This window comes from Camellia sinensis, chromosome 12 (assembly GCF_055761805.1).
Source record: "Camellia sinensis isolate YWXY chromosome 12, ASM5576180v1, whole genome shotgun sequence".
Classification (NCBI taxonomy): domain Eukaryota; kingdom Viridiplantae; phylum Streptophyta; class Magnoliopsida; order Ericales; family Theaceae; genus Camellia; species Camellia sinensis.
This window is the reverse complement of record NC_138972.1, coordinates 171,307,297-171,325,241: the sequence shown is the minus strand read 5'-3', so window position 1 is coordinate 171,325,241 and position 17,945 is coordinate 171,307,297. Positions and strand designations below refer to the sequence as shown.

Below are 17,945 nucleotides of genomic sequence, written 5' to 3'. Positions count from 1 at the left end.
GACAGACCTTGAAACAAATCATTTCTTGTCTCAAATCTTTGTTTTAGAGAGAGAAGCTCTAGAGAGGAGGAAGAAGAGTTCTTGAGTGAGAGTAGTCTTCCAAGCTTGATCTTTGTGGCTTGAACCGTTAGATCCGAGTTTTGAGGTTAGAATCTTAATCTCCTTTGGTTGTTCTTGCTGAATATCTAGCTGCATTGCATGATCGGATCTGTTTTGCATGTCATGCATCGTTTTGAAGTTGGTTTTAGAAAGAGAAAATGGTTTTTCATGTGTTCTTGAATAAAGTCCCATTTTGATCGAAGAGTTTGGAACGAAAATCATGTTTTGTGTTTGTTCTTGCTTGACTCTCTTGAATGGGTACTTAGGTCCATATTTTGAACTCTTGGCATGAAACTCAGATTTTTGTAACAAGTTGTGAGCTTGCATCCATCTTTCAATGATCATGTTCTTCATATTCTCCAAAGGAAAACCCAGGTCTTTCCTGACTTTGTTTAACGGGACCTCGGCTTAGTCCTGGTCAGTACCCGGTGTGTTTTATGAGCGGGAGCAGTGATTTAACTCCCAGCTTGTTTTGCTTTGTCTTTGACTTGGATCTGGCAAGAATGCCGAGATCATTTGCATGTATTTGGAGCTTGCTTTGAGAATGTGACTTGCCATGTGATTGTAGGTCCTTGATATTTGCTTTGAGTCTACACCTGAAGAACTAGGTGAGTGGTATTATTGATAAAGCTATGTTATACTCGTTTTGATAAATCTTGCTTGCTTGTTTTGACGAAAGTATTTGATAGCATGAATAAATAGCTCTTGTTTGATGAGTCAAGTATACTCCTTGTTTTGATGCCATCTTTGGAAAGGATACGGTCCTTGTTAAATCGGGCTACGGGCCTAAGTAACACAAGTCCCTTGTGCTGGAGGACTCTAAACTTTCGCAGTACTATGTGTAAAGGATACGGTCCTTGTTAAATCGGGCTACGGGCCTAAGTAACACAAGTCCCTTGTACTGGAGGACTCTAAACTTTCGCGGTACCAAGTGCACAAGTCCCTTGTATTGGAGGACTCTAAACTTTCGCAATACTTTTGACCAAACGATTACGGATCGTACAGCTTTTGTTATTTGATGATGAATACGGTTCATCCCTTGTCTCCCCGATGTTACGATATTTGATGATGAATACGGTTCATCCCTTGTCTCGCCGATGTTACGATATTTGATGATGAATACGGTTCATCCCTTGTCTCGCCGATGTTACGATATTTGATGATGAATACGGTTCATCCCTTGTCTCGCCGATGTTACGATATTTGATGATGAATACGGTTCATCCCTTGTCTCGCCGATGTTATGATATTTGATGATGAATACGGTTCATCCCTTGCCTTGCTAAAGTTTTGGTGTGTTTCGTTTTGAAGGACCTCGGCTTTATTCATGTAAAACCTTTATTTTTAGTACCATTCACTGAGTTTTGTACTCACCCCTCTATATATATGTAGGTGATGAGCAGGACGGCGGCGACGCCTAGTTCGTTGGGATACTTGTTTTGGATTCGTGTATTTGTCGGCCTTACCTTGTATTTACGTCGGCGATGCCCTGTTTTGCATGTCGGCGAATTCTTGAAAATCATGCTTCTTGACTTGTATTAGCTGTATTTTGTATATGTCGGCTCGAGAAGCCTTTTGATCAAGATGTAACATGTATTTTTGTACCTTGTTGTATTTAAATTGTGAAGTTAATTGGAAATGTTTGGCACTGCTTTAATCTACGCACAGCTCTTATGGACCGCTTGTAATTGATTTATCGCTTCCGCATTTTGTGAGCCCCCTATATTCGTACTCTGATTGTGTTAAGTTTTGAAAGGTTGGCCTTCGGTAATTACGGATTACTGGCCATCACGGCACCAAACTACTAGGGGCGGTTTGGGGTCGTGACAAAAAAGTCCAGAAAGTATAAGCCCTCTAAAGCTTATACCCAGCAACCAACACCTTCAAAAGGTAGACAAAAATATTCCAGACAAAAACCAGAGTCCACAATTAAATGTTATAAATGTGGACAAACAGGTCATTATGCTAACCGTTGTAAATCTAAAATACAACAAAGCTTAATGAACTATCTATAGATGATGAACTTCAGTAGAAGATTCTTCAAATGTTATCTGACGAATCTAGTTCTTCTGACAATTCTACAGATGATCTTGCAGCAATTTATTCATCTGATTCTGCTACCGAATCTGATAATACTCCAGAAATTTGTGATTGTAAAACTCATATTAATCAAATATCAGATGAAGTCAACTATTGGAAAGCAATAGTTGAAATGAATGGACTTGATATTGGTGGACCCAGTATCAATGTTCTTACAGAAGAAGAGCAGAATATCATCAACATAGCTGATCAAATTGCTAATCCAGAAATGAAATTAAAATATTTAGAATTATGCTTACAGCAACAAAAGAAGGAAGAAATACTTCCTCCTAAACATTATAGTATGGAAGAAGTTTTCAACAGAATCCAGAATACAACTGAGGAAAAACCTCTAACAATCCAGGATTTAAAAATGGAAGTTAATGCCTTAAAAGTAGAAATTAAGCAATTACAAACTTCCAATATTACTATTAATTCTGAAATTAAAAAGATTAATAGTAAAATTCAGAATAATCAACAAGGAATAATAATTCCTGAGTCCAGTAAAACTCAAGATGATAAAAAATTTGAGCCTGATTATCTCATGCTTATGAACACAGTTACTTTCTAGAAATGGTATATCAGAATTACTTTTATGATAAAACCCGATTTTATTATAAAAGATGCTATTGCCCTTGAAAATCACCAAACTAAAATCTTTTTAATAAATAACATTAACGATCGGAGACGCAAAGAATAAATAAAAGGGACATCAAGGGAATTAGGAGAAGAAACGACAACAAATTAAAGCGAGATGAAGCTTCAATGAATCTATCCTGTAACCATAGGAAATCAAAATGAGCACACTTTACAAACACACTCACTCTGCGAAGATATAGGAATGCCTTAGACTAACAGCAGTGAAACAACATACAATCATATATAAAGCACACACAAGCACACGCATCTAAAAGCACACAAAACTCATATATCTACCTACATGCATATATAACATGTACCTAAAACTGAAAATTCCAAAACAAAAATCAGGTTGTGTTGTAATCTATGTTACATAGACTCTTCAATATAAATCAAATACCGATATTAGATACTCAGCACTTCAACAAGAGTATGGTATATGTGTCGGTTATTTCTCAATAGACACTTCTTATATATTTGTATTCAAGATTGTTATTATATATATATATAATGTTGTATAATTGTTATAAATTCTTTTTTTACACTGTAGACTACACAACACCATTTAATCATTAAAAATATTAAAAAATTACATTTTTTGCCAAGTAAACATGCCCTTCAGTTGAAGGTTTGAGGAGTCCACCCTCTACATACACACCCGCACCAGACACAAAATCACTGACGATTTTTCTCCCAGAAAAATGACTTAAAACACAAAAAATGGAAATAACAAAAACAAGTCGTAGATTAAGTGAAAAAAACAAGGTAAAGCAAATAATATGAAGAAAATCCTATCTCAGCCACTTCGAAATATGAAAATACATCAATCATCATCAAAATTTTCAAAACAATGAAAAAGATAACCCTAAAACAACCAATAACAAGTTGGTCAAATCAAATATCCATTCAAAATATATATATATATATATATATATATTTTAAAATAAGCAAAATAACCGCTAAAAGCAAATCACTCGAAACTCCTTAAATGACTGTAAGATAAACCAAAACAATGTTTGAGAACACATTAATAGACTTACAATATCAACCATATTTCATATAATGATGATACATTTTAGTAAAATAATCAATAAAAATCAAAGAAATTACATATAAACAACGTATTGATACAGGAAACGATGCAGGAGAGGAGAGATTCGAAGCTTACTTTTTCAAGAAATCGGACGATCAACGAATGGGGAAGAGATTGTCGAGCTCTTTGAGAGACTACGTTGTGTAAGAATAGTTAGAGAGAGAGAGAGAGATAGGGAGAGAGAGACAGAGAATTAGGAGATATTTTAGGGTTGTGAAAGAGCTGAGTGAGGAAATCGGAGGACTGAGAGAGAGACCACAAGACGAGTGCCAAGGGCAATTGGCAAGGATTTCTATAAAAACTCATGAAGCGTTTTGTAATGTACTCCATGTTAATTTTTTCCAAACTTTGCTTCATAATCGAGTTGGCAATGGGTAAGCGTGTCCAATTGAAATGTCCATGCTACCCTCCGAAATTATTTTTCTAGTTTCTTCTTTTATACGTGGAACCAAATATGGTTTGCCATATTTTAAGCGCGGTGGACGATTCCCAATTTTACCAAAATAAATTTATTTATTACACTAACAACCCTCTGTTTAATTTTTTTTTTTGTGTTTTTTTCTGACAAAAATAAAATATACAAAAATAAAAAGAATAATTTAATGATTTTTAATTAAAAATCTTACTTCTCAAACAAAATATAAATCCTATATTCAAAACATGTATTAACTATTTAATTTATAGTTTATTGTCTTATCAAAAGGTGCAATAATGTTATTATCTTTTAAGAGACACCGTAAAAATTTTTGGATTAGGTTTTTTCATACTGACATCTTAACATAAGAATTGAAAGGTTCTATAAGATCCATCATAGGTCCTGTGTTGACGATTTAAACTGTTCATTTTGTAAGGCGTTGGTATATTATTCATGCAAAAAAATTTGTTCGATTCAATAGTCATAATTTTTTATTTTATCGCATTTATCTTCGAAAAATTGGACGACAAATATATTTTTAAAATTGTGATCCATTTTTCAGAGATAAATGTGATAAAATTAAAAACTTCTGATTATCAAATTGCTAAATTTTTTATGGATAATATATTTTGAGAACCCTACAAAATGAACTATTTAGATTATCGAAATAAGACTTGTGATGACCTTATAAACCCCTCAAATTCTCTCATATTGAAAAATTCCAATATAAGAAAAACTCAACTTTTATTTTTATTTTTTCTTAATCGTTTTTTTAGTTATTAGCTCACGTTGAGAGCAAAGCTCAGGATAATATCAGCCTCATTCTCTATTGCGACTAGATCTGTAATCAGACTCTTTTATCTTTTTTTGGTTGAAGGGAAGAGAAGGGTAAAATGGACATTTTGATTATTCTAGTTATTTTGGGAAATCAATGACTAATAATATTATGTTGGCTCTTCAAATTCAAGCAATTATTATTATTATTATTATTATTATTATTATTATTATTATTATTATTATTATTATTATTATTATTATTATTATTATTATTATTGTTATTATTATTGTTATTATTTTCCTTTTTTGGTGCAATGGAAAGAAAGAAGTCTCTCAAGGGAAATATTAAATGCTATTTATTTTTTTTCTTAGATGGGGAAATGCTATTAGTTGATGAGATATAAATGCCACATTAGAGCAATTCTAATCCTATTATTCATTTTTTGCTTGTTAAAATATAAAATTAAAAAAAAAAGAGATAACTATTTATTTTGCCTAACTTTTTTTTATTTATGTACTATAACGCTACTTTTTTTTATATTTTAAAGAGCCTCCTAAGAATGTCCATATCAACCTAGCTATAATGGTTTTAGGACTAAATTTGCTTAGCAAGGTGCAAAATCACTCCTTCTTCAGCCTCATTATATTAAAATTAAATTTGGCATTACTACGATAAATTGTTACATGTAGCAATACAGTGTTCACATGTTATATGATATTTTATCATTTATTCTTAAGAGTGACTGGATATCCTGTCAGGTGACCAACTGCTACACTATTTTTATTTTTATTTTTGAATATGAAATATAATATTTTATTATTAATTACTAGACATCCGGCCGAATGACGGGATGTGCTATATTATTACTTTTTTTTTCTTTTTTTTTTCTTTTGAGTAATATGGTTAACTTTTCCTAGAACCTTCTAGAAGTTGCTTTGGGTAGGGTTGTTTGCATATAATTCAGCAAATCATAAAAATGAAAATTTATAAAATTAAATTTTAGAATAGTAGGTCTGATGGAGGTGTACGTACAAAAAATATTAGATAAAATAGAAAAAAATAACTTTTTGGTTATAATATAGCTTTAAATTTGTTGAGCCATCTCCAAGGGGATAGCTAAAAAAGGCTTGCTAGGCATTTCAGCCAATGTAACTCTAATTTTGGAAACCAATGGGCGAGTTAGCTGCTTTACCATTCTACCTTTTTATTGGCTACAATTAAAGAGCTTTATAAGCTCTCCAAACAAATATTTATGTATATGTCTTGAATTTTTGCATATTTATATATTGGATTTGGGATTTTATATATTTTGTATATGTATATGTGTATGTAACAATTTTATATGTTCTTTCAATTCTATTTGCTGAATTACAGAATAACTTATTTTGTATTTTGTATTTTTTTTCTCCCCATTCTATAGGTTTTTTATGCTTGTTTGAGCAAATTTATTATTTTTGCAAATTTACATTGGTAAAATGTCGGCAATTAGTATTTTTTGTTTTAAAAATTAATTAAGTTAGTTTGAATGATTAGCTAAAATAAAGAGTGTGGTTGGAGAACACAATAGCTAAAATAAAGAGAGTATTTTTTTCATACTTTAGCTAGTGAAAAGTAGATAGTATGATTGGAGTTGCTCAAGGCACTTCTGTAACAACCCTCATTTTGACTTAGTCAGACTTTCATACATTTATGGGCGATCTTGTGTTAACATTTACATTTGCAAATCTTGTCTTGTTTTGCTTGAATGATTGCTTGTATACTTTGTTCTTTCCTGGTGTGTTGTCGAGGTCGTCTTAAGCGTAGGCACCTTTGAAACCTTTGTCACTTAGAACTATCTTAGAACCCCGTTGGTTGACCTCCGTTTTCGCCCTGGCGTATTGGCCGAGATGCCACCATCTAGGCCGAGGTGCGCGTTGCTTAGGCCGAGATATGCACCATCTGGGCTGAGATGTTAATATCTAGGCATTCTAGATCCTTGATCCTTGCATGAGTGATTTTGTTCCTGGAATGGTATGACCTAGACTGAGGTGTGGCACACCTAGGCTAGGTTGTGGCACAGCCTAGTCAAGTGTTGTCCTTCCAAGCTGATGTCCTTGGCTTTTGATTTCCGGAGTCTTGTTGTTAGCCGATGTCGTTACTTGCTAGTGTGTTCGTGCCGCCTAGCTTGCTGAGTACACTTTGTCTTGGTCTTGTCTTGTCAAGTCATTCACCTTTTTGAGTTGAGCGAATCAGCCGATGCCACGTGTCCCGACAGAGGGATTAAGCCAGTGGTTGTCGTGTGAGGCATTTCATTTTTGTATCAATCTTGCCTTTTTAGAGAGAGAAGCTCTAGCTAGAAGGAGGAGAAGTTTGAGATAGAGAAGGTGACTTCCAAGCTTGATCGTTAGAGCTTGAGCCGTTAGATTCGAGTTTTGAGGTTAGAATCTTAACCTATTCTTGTTGTTATTCTTCATCATCTAGCTGCATTGCACGATCAAACCTGTTTTGCACACCATTCATCGATTTAAAGTTGGTTTTAGAAAGAGAAAAATGGTTTTCATGTGTTTTTAAAGAAAATCCTCGTTTGATCCGAAAGTTTGCATCAAAACTCATGCGTTTGAGTTTGTTTTGATAAGATCATTGAGTGTGGGTACCCAGGTCCACGTTTTTGTAGTAATAGCATAAAATCTCAGCTTTTGTATAACAAGTTTTGATCTTTGCATTCATCTTCCTCATGTTCATGTTCTTCAAGTTTTTCATGCTCATGTTCTTCATGTTTATCAAGAGGGAAACCTAGACTTTTCCCGACTTCACTTTTGAATGTAGCCGTCGAGGCTACACCTCGGCAAGGAGGTGTGGGACCTCGGCCTAGACCTGGTAGTTGCCCAGCGTGTTTTTCCAAGCATAAGAAACTGTGTTACAACTTGATTGACTTAGTTTTTGAAGAATGCCGAGGTCATTTGCATGTGTGCTAGATCTATTTTGAGTAGTGCATTCAATAGACTTTGCCATGTGTTGTCAGGACTTGGACTTGCCCTGACCCCGACGTTTGAAGAACAAAGTGAGTGGTATTTCTGATAAAGTTATGTTATCAACGTTTTGAAGAACTTTGCTTTGCTTGTCTTGAAAGATATTTGTTAAGCATGAACGATTGTCCTTAGTTTCGTATCTCGTATCATACTTGTTTGAATGACCTTCTCGGAAAGTCCCTTGTGCTGGAGGACTCTAAACTTTCGCAGCACATCTCGTTTGAAAGTCCCTTGTGCTGGAGGACTCTAAACTTTCGCAGCACATCTTGTTTTGAAAGTCCCTTGTGTTGGAGGACTCTAAACTTTCGCAGCACCCTTGATTTGTACTCTAGTGTTAAAGGGCTACGGGCCTTTGTAACATAGGTCCCCCGTGCTGGAGGACTCTAAACTTTCGCAGCACATCTTGTCTTGAAAGTCCCTTGTGCTAGAGGACTCTAAACTTTCGTAGCACCCTTATTTGAGATGCCTATCTTGCTTTGTCTTGTTTTGCCACGGACGGTTACTGTGTGGATATGTTGCCGAAAAGTTATTATTTGTGATATGTGATGCTAGTAAGTACCCCTTGAAACTTTGAAGATCTGTTAGATGGGCGAGGTCCATTCCTTGTTATATATATATATAGAGTTTTGTCTTGTAACGTTTAGAAAGGACTTCGGCTTTTATTCATGCAAACCCCTTTATTATTTATACCATTCACTGAGTCTCCAAGCTCACCCTCTCTATATATATGTAGGTGATGAGCAAGAAGGCGGCGACGCCTAGATGTGAATCTGGAGCTTATTTTGGATTTTGATTATGTCGGCCTAACCTATAATTACGTCGGCAGTCTTGAAAATTATGCTTCTCGATTTGTAATACTTGTATGCTACATACGTCAGCTTGAGAACCCTTTTGATCAAGATGCGTGTTTTGTATATTTGTTTATGTCGGCAATTTTTGGAGCTTATGTATTTTGAACATGTCGGCTCGAGAAACCTCTTTCCCAGATGTAAGATGTATTTTTGTACTTCATTTCTATTTGTATCCAAGTTGTAAAGTTATGTAAAAATGTACGCCATTCCATTTGACTTTTGCACTGCTCTTGTGGACCACTTATATATTAGATTATTGCTTCCGCACTTGTGAGCCCCCTATATCTATAGTCTGATTGTGTGTGAATTTAGGCAGTTGGCCTTCGGTAATCACGGATTACTGGCCATCACGGCACCAAACTACTAGGGGCAGTTTGGGGTCGTGACAGAATGGTATCAGAGCACAAGTTCCTTAGTATACGTTGTTCACACACTTTGAGTCCTAAAGAGCATAGGATTTTCCCTTAGAGGGAGTTAGTATTGCATCATATTACTTGCTATGTGAACAAGGTGTACTGTCACACCCCCAACTTGTCCCTAAAAGTTCGGGCATGACCCATTCAGAAACAGACAGATAACCTGGTATATATATATCATATGGGGACTTGACGGAAGCACAGAACATACAAGAATACAAAATTAAGCAAACCCCATTGAGCTATTTCTAACATGCCAGGATCTCATACATTACATGCACCATAAGAGGTTGATAGAATCCAAAAATATTTCTTGACAGTATATATATACAAATACATAAACGGACCCAGCCCTGTAGTCAGGCATGTAACAAAAACTATTGGAGTTATACACAATCAACCTTGGAAGGGTAGCCAAGAAAAAGCCAATTATCTTAGTAGACTTCACAAAATGGGTGGCCTTGAGAGTGCTTGGATACACGAAGGTTGTCAAAAGGAACCGGGCATCATAGGTTAGGATTGACCACCTGGTTGGATGCCTACAGAAACAGACATAACAGAGAGTGAGCCGGGCTCAGTGAATAGTAATACAAAATGAAGCAATGTTCAACTTGAAACATGACATATATCAATATATGTGTAAATGCAGAGGTTACAAAGTTAGCCTGATTCTGTATTCATCTTATAACGGCCTTAGGCCCAATCTTGAACATAAAAGCTTGATATATCACATTCTTAATTCATAACGGCTTGAAGCCCTTAAACATGGTGGCATAATGCCCTTGAACATAGTGGCACAAGGCCCTTAAACATGGTGGCACGAAGCCCTTGTAACATATGGCACTAAGGCCCTTGAAACGTGTGGCACAAGGCCCTTGTAACTTCTTGGCATTGAAGCCCTTGAAAGTGGCATAAAGCCCTTGAAGTCATACTTATACAAACTCAAGAGGTGTCTCACACGGATTCTAGAGGTGGCTCACGTCGTAGCACTTAGTTCCGTGTAGCACTTTGTTTCGTATCATAATAACTTATTGAATGTTCGTAGGCCTAGAGTCTTGTGGAATAAAGTATTTTATCTTTCCCATTTTATTCTTTACACACTTGGAACATACTTGAGCATTATCATACATACTTGAAACATAAATCATAGTCACGTACTTGAGACGTTAACGTAATCGCGTAACGAAATGCTAATGAAAATCATTAGTCATATACAAAGAAGATAATAATACTACTACTCACAGTGTTGTGATGATGTGCTTGTTCTCCCCGGAGTGTGCCCTGCACACATTCAACCTTACACAACTTAGTTTCCTTTCACTTTCTATTTCGTTTTACTTCGAAGGAATTTATACATATTAAAAGGCAACAAATACATATTCCGACAACATTAGAGGGTTCTACACACAAAATGGAGCAGACAGTGTTTTTCAGCATGAGCCGCACGTGCGGCTGTGAGCCCCGCACGTGCGGCAGTTGGCCCCGCACGTGCGGCCCTGAGGTCCCGCACGTGCCTTTTTAGCAGAACAGAAGCCCCTGTTTTTCACCATTTCCCGCACGTGCGGCCATGACTCCCGCACGTGCGGCAGCACCTCCCGCACGTGCGGCAATGACCCCCGCACGTGCGGCGATTCTGCTCAAAAATGTCCGAAAATTCTTACAAAATTCCTCCTTTTGGCACATATTTACAAGGCTCAAATTAGCATTCTTACTTGATAATACATGGTCCAAAATCATGTCAAGATGATGGCAATTACATCAACCTAATTTAGTTCATCATTCTTAAGCTCATAACATACACATATCCATGAGAATTCTAAATTTACACATCCATAAACATATATCCACATATTTGAATTCAAATTAAAAGCTCAAATACAACTTCTCCATGGTTAATTCAAAGTGAATCAAGCAACCAAGCAAGGTTATCTTGTCCATTAACTTCTTACATACATATGGAATCATCATTCCAACCCCTAAGTGACATGATCATGAGGGTATTTCACACATCCTAAGAAGAAGAGTTATGGGAGCCAATTGAGATAGTCTTATACATACCTTATACTTAATCTTCCACAGTTTCCCAACCTTTTTGATGATCTCCTCCCTCTGCCCTTCAAGTTCTCCCACTCCTCATCTTTCCTTAGGAGAAAATATGATTCCTAAGTCTTATGAGTCATAAGACTCTTATAAGCATGTGTATATATATATATATATATATAAAGCTTGAATAGGGACAAAAATGAATCGTTTAAGCGTCCCCAAATTGAAATTTCACAGAATTGCTTAATATTACTTAAAAATTATGCTGATTATAGATATGAAATCAGTTGCAGATAATTAAGCCTCTGAGGCTTCCAATTTCTGATCTAAGCATTCTCATGTAACAGATACTTTTCTTGTTGAACAGATAGACATCTTTAATCATATGGTTTACTTACTTAATTTAAATTTCCCAAAGGATTCCACAGTAAGTATTCAAAATCACAAAATAGGATCCGAAAATATAACAAAGAACATATACGAGGGTCGGGTTATTACACTCTCCCCCCCTTAAATAAGTTTGGTCCTCCAAACTTGTTTTACCTTAGGGTAGAAACAATTGTGGATACTGATGTTGCATTTCCTCTTCTCTTTCCCAAGTTGCGTCAGTTCCGTAATGTTCTTGCCATTCCACTTTTACCATTGGGATCTCTCGGTTTCGTAATTGTTTCACTTGTCGATCTAAAATGCGGATTGGTTTCTCCTCATAAGTTAATTTATCATCTAGTTCAAGCTGGTGATAATCAATAACATGAGACGGATCCGCAAGGTACCCCCGAAGCATAGAGACATGAAACACATTATGTACTTGGCTCATATGTGGCGGGAGAGCAACCCGGTAAGCTACTGGACCTACTCTTTCCAAAATTTGAAAGGGACCAACATAACGGGGGGTTAACTTACCCCTTTTCCCAAATCTTGGATGGCCTTTCATCGGAGTAACTTTTACAAAAACGTGACTGTCCACGTTAAATTCCAAATCTCTCCGTCGGTTATCCGCATAACGCTTTTGTCTACTTTGAGCCGTTTTTAATCTATCTCGAATAATTTTAACTTTTTCAGTTGTCAACTGAACAATTTCAGGCCCTAGCAGGGATTTATCTCCAACTTCAGCCCAACATACGGGAGAACGACACGGTCTTCCATACAAAGCTTCATAGGGTGCCATTGCAATACTTGAGTGGTAACTATTGTTATATGCGAACTCTACCAGTGGTAAATGGGTTTCCCAACTTTCTTGAAACTCTAGCACACACATCCGGAGCATATCTTCCAGAGTTTGTATTGTTCTCTCGGATTGAAGGTCAGTTTGAGGATGGAAAGCTGTGCTGAATTTTAATTTTGTACCCATGGCTTCTTGTAAACTTTGCCAAAATCTAGAAACGAACTTTGGATCCCTATCCGATACAATTGAGACCGGTATACCATGCAGTCTTACAATTTCATTCACATAAAGGACCGCCAGTTTATCTGCATTGTACTGAGTCTTCACTGGTAGAAAGTGGGCGGACTTAGTCAATCGGTCGACAATGACCCATATAGAATTCATACCCCGAGGTGTCCGTGGTAATCCCACAACGAAATCCATGGTTAAATGCTCCCACTTCCATTCCGGAATTGGAAGGGGTTGTAATAACCCTGCTAGACTTTGATGCTCTGCTTTCACTTGCTGACACTACAAGCACTTAGAGACGAAGTCTGCAATTTCCTTTTTCATGCTTGGCCACCAAAAATTTTGTTTCAAATCCCGATACATTTTAGTACTTCCCGGATGCATGGAAAATCTTGAGGCGTGTGCTTCCTCTATCAATTTCCGTTTAAGGTCCAACACACTAGGGACACATACTCGGTTTTGAAATTTGAGTACCGAATCCACTAAACTGAACCCCGATTGTGGTTTGGTCTCCAACTCATCACATATCTTCTTTAAAGCATCATCCTCCATTTGATGTGACTTGATATCTTCAAGCAAAGTCGGTTGAGCCATTACTGCTGCTAGTACCGTTTCCTGTCCAGGTGTCTTACATTCCACCCTCAATTTATCCAATTCACTTACCAATTCCCTTTGCTCCGTAAACAGGTTGGCCAAATCTCCCATGTTTTTCCGACTAAGAGCATCTGCAACCGTGTTGGCCTTACCGGGATGATAATGGATCTATAAGTCATAGTCTTTAATTAACTCTAACCACCGACGCTGCCGCATGTTCAATTCCTTCTGGGTAAAAAGGTACTTAAGGCTTTTGTGGTCGGTGTAAACTTCACAGGTAGTACCATACAAATAGTGCCGCCATATCTTTAGAGCAAAAACCACCGCCGCGAGCTCCAGATCATGCGTGGGATAATTCTTTTCATGGGATTTAAGCTGTCGTGAAGCATAAGCAATAACCCTTCCACCTTGCATAAGCACACACCCTAATCCTTTATGAGACGCATCACTGTAAATCACGAACCCCTCGACGCCAGATGGTAAAGCCAAAACTGGAGCTGTGGTTAACTTCATCTTCAATTCCTGAAAAGCAGATTCCCGCTCTTTTGACCATTCAAATGCAACTCCCTTTCGAGTCAGTTGTGTAAGTGGCCCAGCAATTTTGGAAAAATCTTGAACAAATCTCCTGTAATAGCCAGCTAATCCCATAAAGCTACGCACTTCAGTCACATTGGCAGGGGTCGGCCATTTCACAATCGCCTCAATTTTGTGTGGATCAACAGAAACTCCTTCCTTTGTGATAATATGCCCCAGGAATGCCACCTCGAATAGCCAAAATTCACATTTCTTAAGCTTTGCATACAATTTCCTTTCCCGGAGGGTTTGAAGGATTAAGCGAAGATGGGTTTCATGAGCTTCCACGTTCTTTGAATAAATGAGGATATCATCAATAAAGACCACCACAAATTCATCTAGATAGGACTTAAAGATGCGGTTCATCAAATCCATAAAGGCTGCTGGGGCGTTAGTAACTCCAAAGGGCATAACCAAAAATTCATAGTGACCGTACCGGGTTCGGAAGGCTGTCTTTTCAACATCATCAGCCTTGACTTTCAATTGATGGTATCCAGACCGTAGATCAATCTTAGAAAAGACCTGTGCCCCTTGGAGCTGATCAAATAGGTCATCGATTCTTGGCAACGGATGCTTATTCTTGATGGTGACTTTGTTGAGTTCTCTGTAATCGATACAAAACCGGAGTGTTCCATCCTTCTTCTTCACAAACAAAACGGGCGCACCCCACGGAGATACGCTCGGACGGATAAATCCTTTGTCCAGTAAATCTTGCAACTGTATTTTCAATTCCTTCATCTCAACTGGTGACATTCTATACGGAGTCTTAGAAATGGGTTGAGTTCCCGGTGCTACTTCAATTGTAAACTCAATTTCACGGTCTATTAACTGCCCTAGTAACTATTCTGGAAAAACATCCGGAAATTCACAGACAACTGGGATCATGTCGGTATTCCCATTCACCATTTGCCCCTCTAAAACACTACATAAATACCCCTGACACCCTTTCTGAATTAATTTACAAGCCCTTGTTGCGGAAATTAAATAAGGTGGAGGAGTCACTCCATGTCCCTGAAAGGTAGACTCCGACTGTCCCGGAGGGTAGAAACTGATTTGTTTAGTCAAACAATCTATAGTTGCACCATATTCACCTAACCAGTCCATTCCCAGAATAATATCAAAATAGGCCATGTCAAGAGGTAACAGATTGGCATACACCCGGATATCCCCAAGTTGGAGTTCACAAGCAGCATATATAGAAGTACAAATCATAGGACCTCCCAAAGGTGAAGATACACACAACATATAAGACAGTTTTTCTTCAGTTTTATGTAAATTAGGAGCAAATAGTTTCGACACAAAAGAGTGGGTGGAGCCAGAATCAAATAGTACATGAGCGAAATGACCATGAACAATAAATGTACCTGACACCACTGTTGCCGCATTTTGCACATCTCCCGGAACCAATGCGAACACCCTGCCTTGTCTCGCAGTGTCTTTATTATTCGTAGGTTTAACAGTTGTCTTGGTGTTGGAAGTTGGTGCAGACCCGGCAGAACTTGTAGTGGTTCTATTATTACTTTGTTGATTCCTTTGAGGACAATCCTTGATCAAATGACCCATCTTACCACACTGAAAACAGGCTCCAGACTTCCGATAGCACGTCCCACGATGCTTCTTCCCACATTCCGGACAAGTCGGTATTGAATCCTGACTAGGGGTAGAAGTATTTGAACTCCCTAAAATCTGCTTCTTGTTTGGTGGAGTAGGCGATCCCTTCGACCATTGAGTATTTTGCCTCTTCCCTTTCCATTCTGAGATTCGGCTCTGAGTAGCGAGATTTCCTTCCGCTATAACGGCTCTCTCCAACACATCAATGTAAGTAGGTAGCTTCAACATGTTGACCTTATCCAGGATAGCACTTCGTAATCCCCCTTCAAATTTGCGCGCCTTCTTATAATCTGTATCCACCATATGGGGTGCAAACCGAGCTAATTCTGCAAATTGGGCTTCGTATTCCGCAACAGTTTTGTTCCCTTGCCTGAGAGTTTCGAATTCCGTTACCTTCTTATCTCGCATGCTTTGAGGGAAATACCTGTCATAAAACAATTCCAAAAATCTGTCCTATGTCAACCCTTGATGTACGGTTCTTGTAAGCATCCACCATCTGCGTGCCTCATCCTCATGAGTAAAGGTAGCCAATTGCACCTTCTGAGCTTCTGTGCAGGGAAAGACTTCAAATAGCTTCTCTATTCCCAACACCCATGCTTCAGCTTTCATTGGTTCTATTCCTCCTTTGAAGGATGGCGGTTTCATCTTTTTAAACTCCTTAGTAAGGGTGATAGTTCGGTCTTCAGCATGGAAATCTTGTACTGCCGGTGGAGGTACCGGTGGTGGGGGTGGTTGTTGTGGCTGTTGCTGTTGTTGCCGTAACGTCTCCGCCATTTCCATAATCATTCTCTCCATTCTATCCAGCCGTGCAGAAGTAGCATCTTCTGTATCTTCTGTCCTTGTCCTCACCATTGCCTACACAATAATCATTTATACATAATAGACATATTTCAAAAGTGTTAACATTATCAGAGTAGACTTATCGTTGCCATCGCTTTTTCATATACTTTCAGAATGTCATGCAAGATGCCTAAAGCTTTTCTAGACACCCTAAAGCTCAATGGACCCGTGTGTGAGATAGCAACTCACGCTCTGATACCACTTGTCACACCCCCAACTTGCCCCTAAAAGTTCGGGCATGACCCATTCAGAAACAGACAGATAACCTGGTATATATATATCATATGGGGCCTTGACGGAAGCACAGAACATACAAGAATACAAAATTAAGCAAACCCCATTGAGCTATTTCTAACATGCCAGGATCTCATACATTACATGCACCATAAGAGGTTGATAAAATCCAAAAATATTTCTTGACAGTATATATATACAAATACATAAACGGACCCAGCCCTGTAGTTGGGCATGTAACAAAAACTATTGGAGTTATACACAATCAACCTTGGAAGGGTAGCCAAGAAAAAGCCAATTATCTTAGTAGACTTCACAAAATGGGTGGCCTTGAGAGTGCTTGGATACACGAAGGTTGTCAAAAGGAACCGGGCATCATAGGTTAGGATTGACCACCTGGTTGGTTGCCTACAGAAACAGACATAACAGAGAGTGAGCCGGGCTCAGTGAATAGTAATACAAAATGAAGCAATGTTCAACTTGAAACATGACATATATCAATATATGTGTAAATGCAGAGGTTACAAAGTTAGCCTGATTCTGTATTCATCTTATAACGGCCTTAGGCCCAATCTTGAACATAAAAGCTTGATATATCACATTCTTAATTCATAACGGCTTGAAGCCCTTAAACATGGTGGCATAATGCCCTTGAACATAGTGGCACAAGGCCCTTAAACATGGTGGCACGAAGCCCTTGTAACATATGGCACTAAGGCCCTTGAAACGTGTGGCACAAGGCCCTTGTAACTTCTTGGCATTGAAGCCCTTGAAAGTGGCATAAAGCCCTTGAAAGTGGCATAAAGCCCTTGAAGTCATACTTATACAAACTCAAGAGGTGTCTCACACGGATTCTAGAGGTGGCTCACGTCGTAGCACTTAGTTCCGTGTAGCACTTTGTTTCGTATCATAATAACTTATTGAATGTTCGTAGGCCTAGAGTCTTGTGGAATAAAGTATTTTATCTTTCCCATTTTATTCTTTACACACTTGGAACATACTTGAGCATTATCATACATACTTGAAACATAAATCATAGTCACGTACTTGAGACATTAACGTAATCGCGTAACGAAATGCTAATGAAAATCATTAGTCATATACAAAGAAGATAATAATACTACTACTCACAGTGTTGTGATGATGTGCTTGTTCTCCCTGGAGTGTGCCCTGCACACATTCAACCTTACACAACTTAGTTTCCTTTCACTTTCTATTTCGTTTTACTTCGAAGGAATTTATACATATTAAAAGGCATCAAATACATATTCCGACAACA

General features: G+C 37.8%; 1 protein-coding gene across 1 annotated transcript; it reads right to left on the bottom strand.

Annotated features, from left to right (window-relative positions):
- Positions 1 to 14,821: 14,821 nt before the first annotated feature.
- LOC145804041 (uncharacterized) lies at positions 14,822 to 17,722 on the bottom strand. Its single transcript, XM_082897456.1, has 4 exons — positions 17,714 to 17,722; positions 16,310 to 16,447; positions 16,130 to 16,170; positions 14,822 to 16,016 (listed from the first exon to the last, which is right to left on the bottom strand). The coding sequence occupies exons 1-4, from the start codon at positions 17,720 to 17,722 to the stop codon at positions 14,822 to 14,824; spliced, it is 1,383 nt and encodes a 460-aa protein (XP_082753582.1).
- Positions 17,723 to 17,945: the final 223 nt, after the last annotated feature.

Coding starts and splice junctions, on each gene's coding strand:
- LOC145804041 (XM_082897456.1), bottom strand. Junction 16,171..16,309: donor AACAACCACCCCCACCACCG/GTACCTCCACCG, acceptor TGTTGGGAATAG/AGAAGCTATTTGAAGTCTTT. Junction 16,017..16,129: donor CCTGCACAGAAGCTCAGAAG/GTGCAATTGGCT, acceptor GTTTTATGACAG/GTATTTCCCTCAAAGCATGC.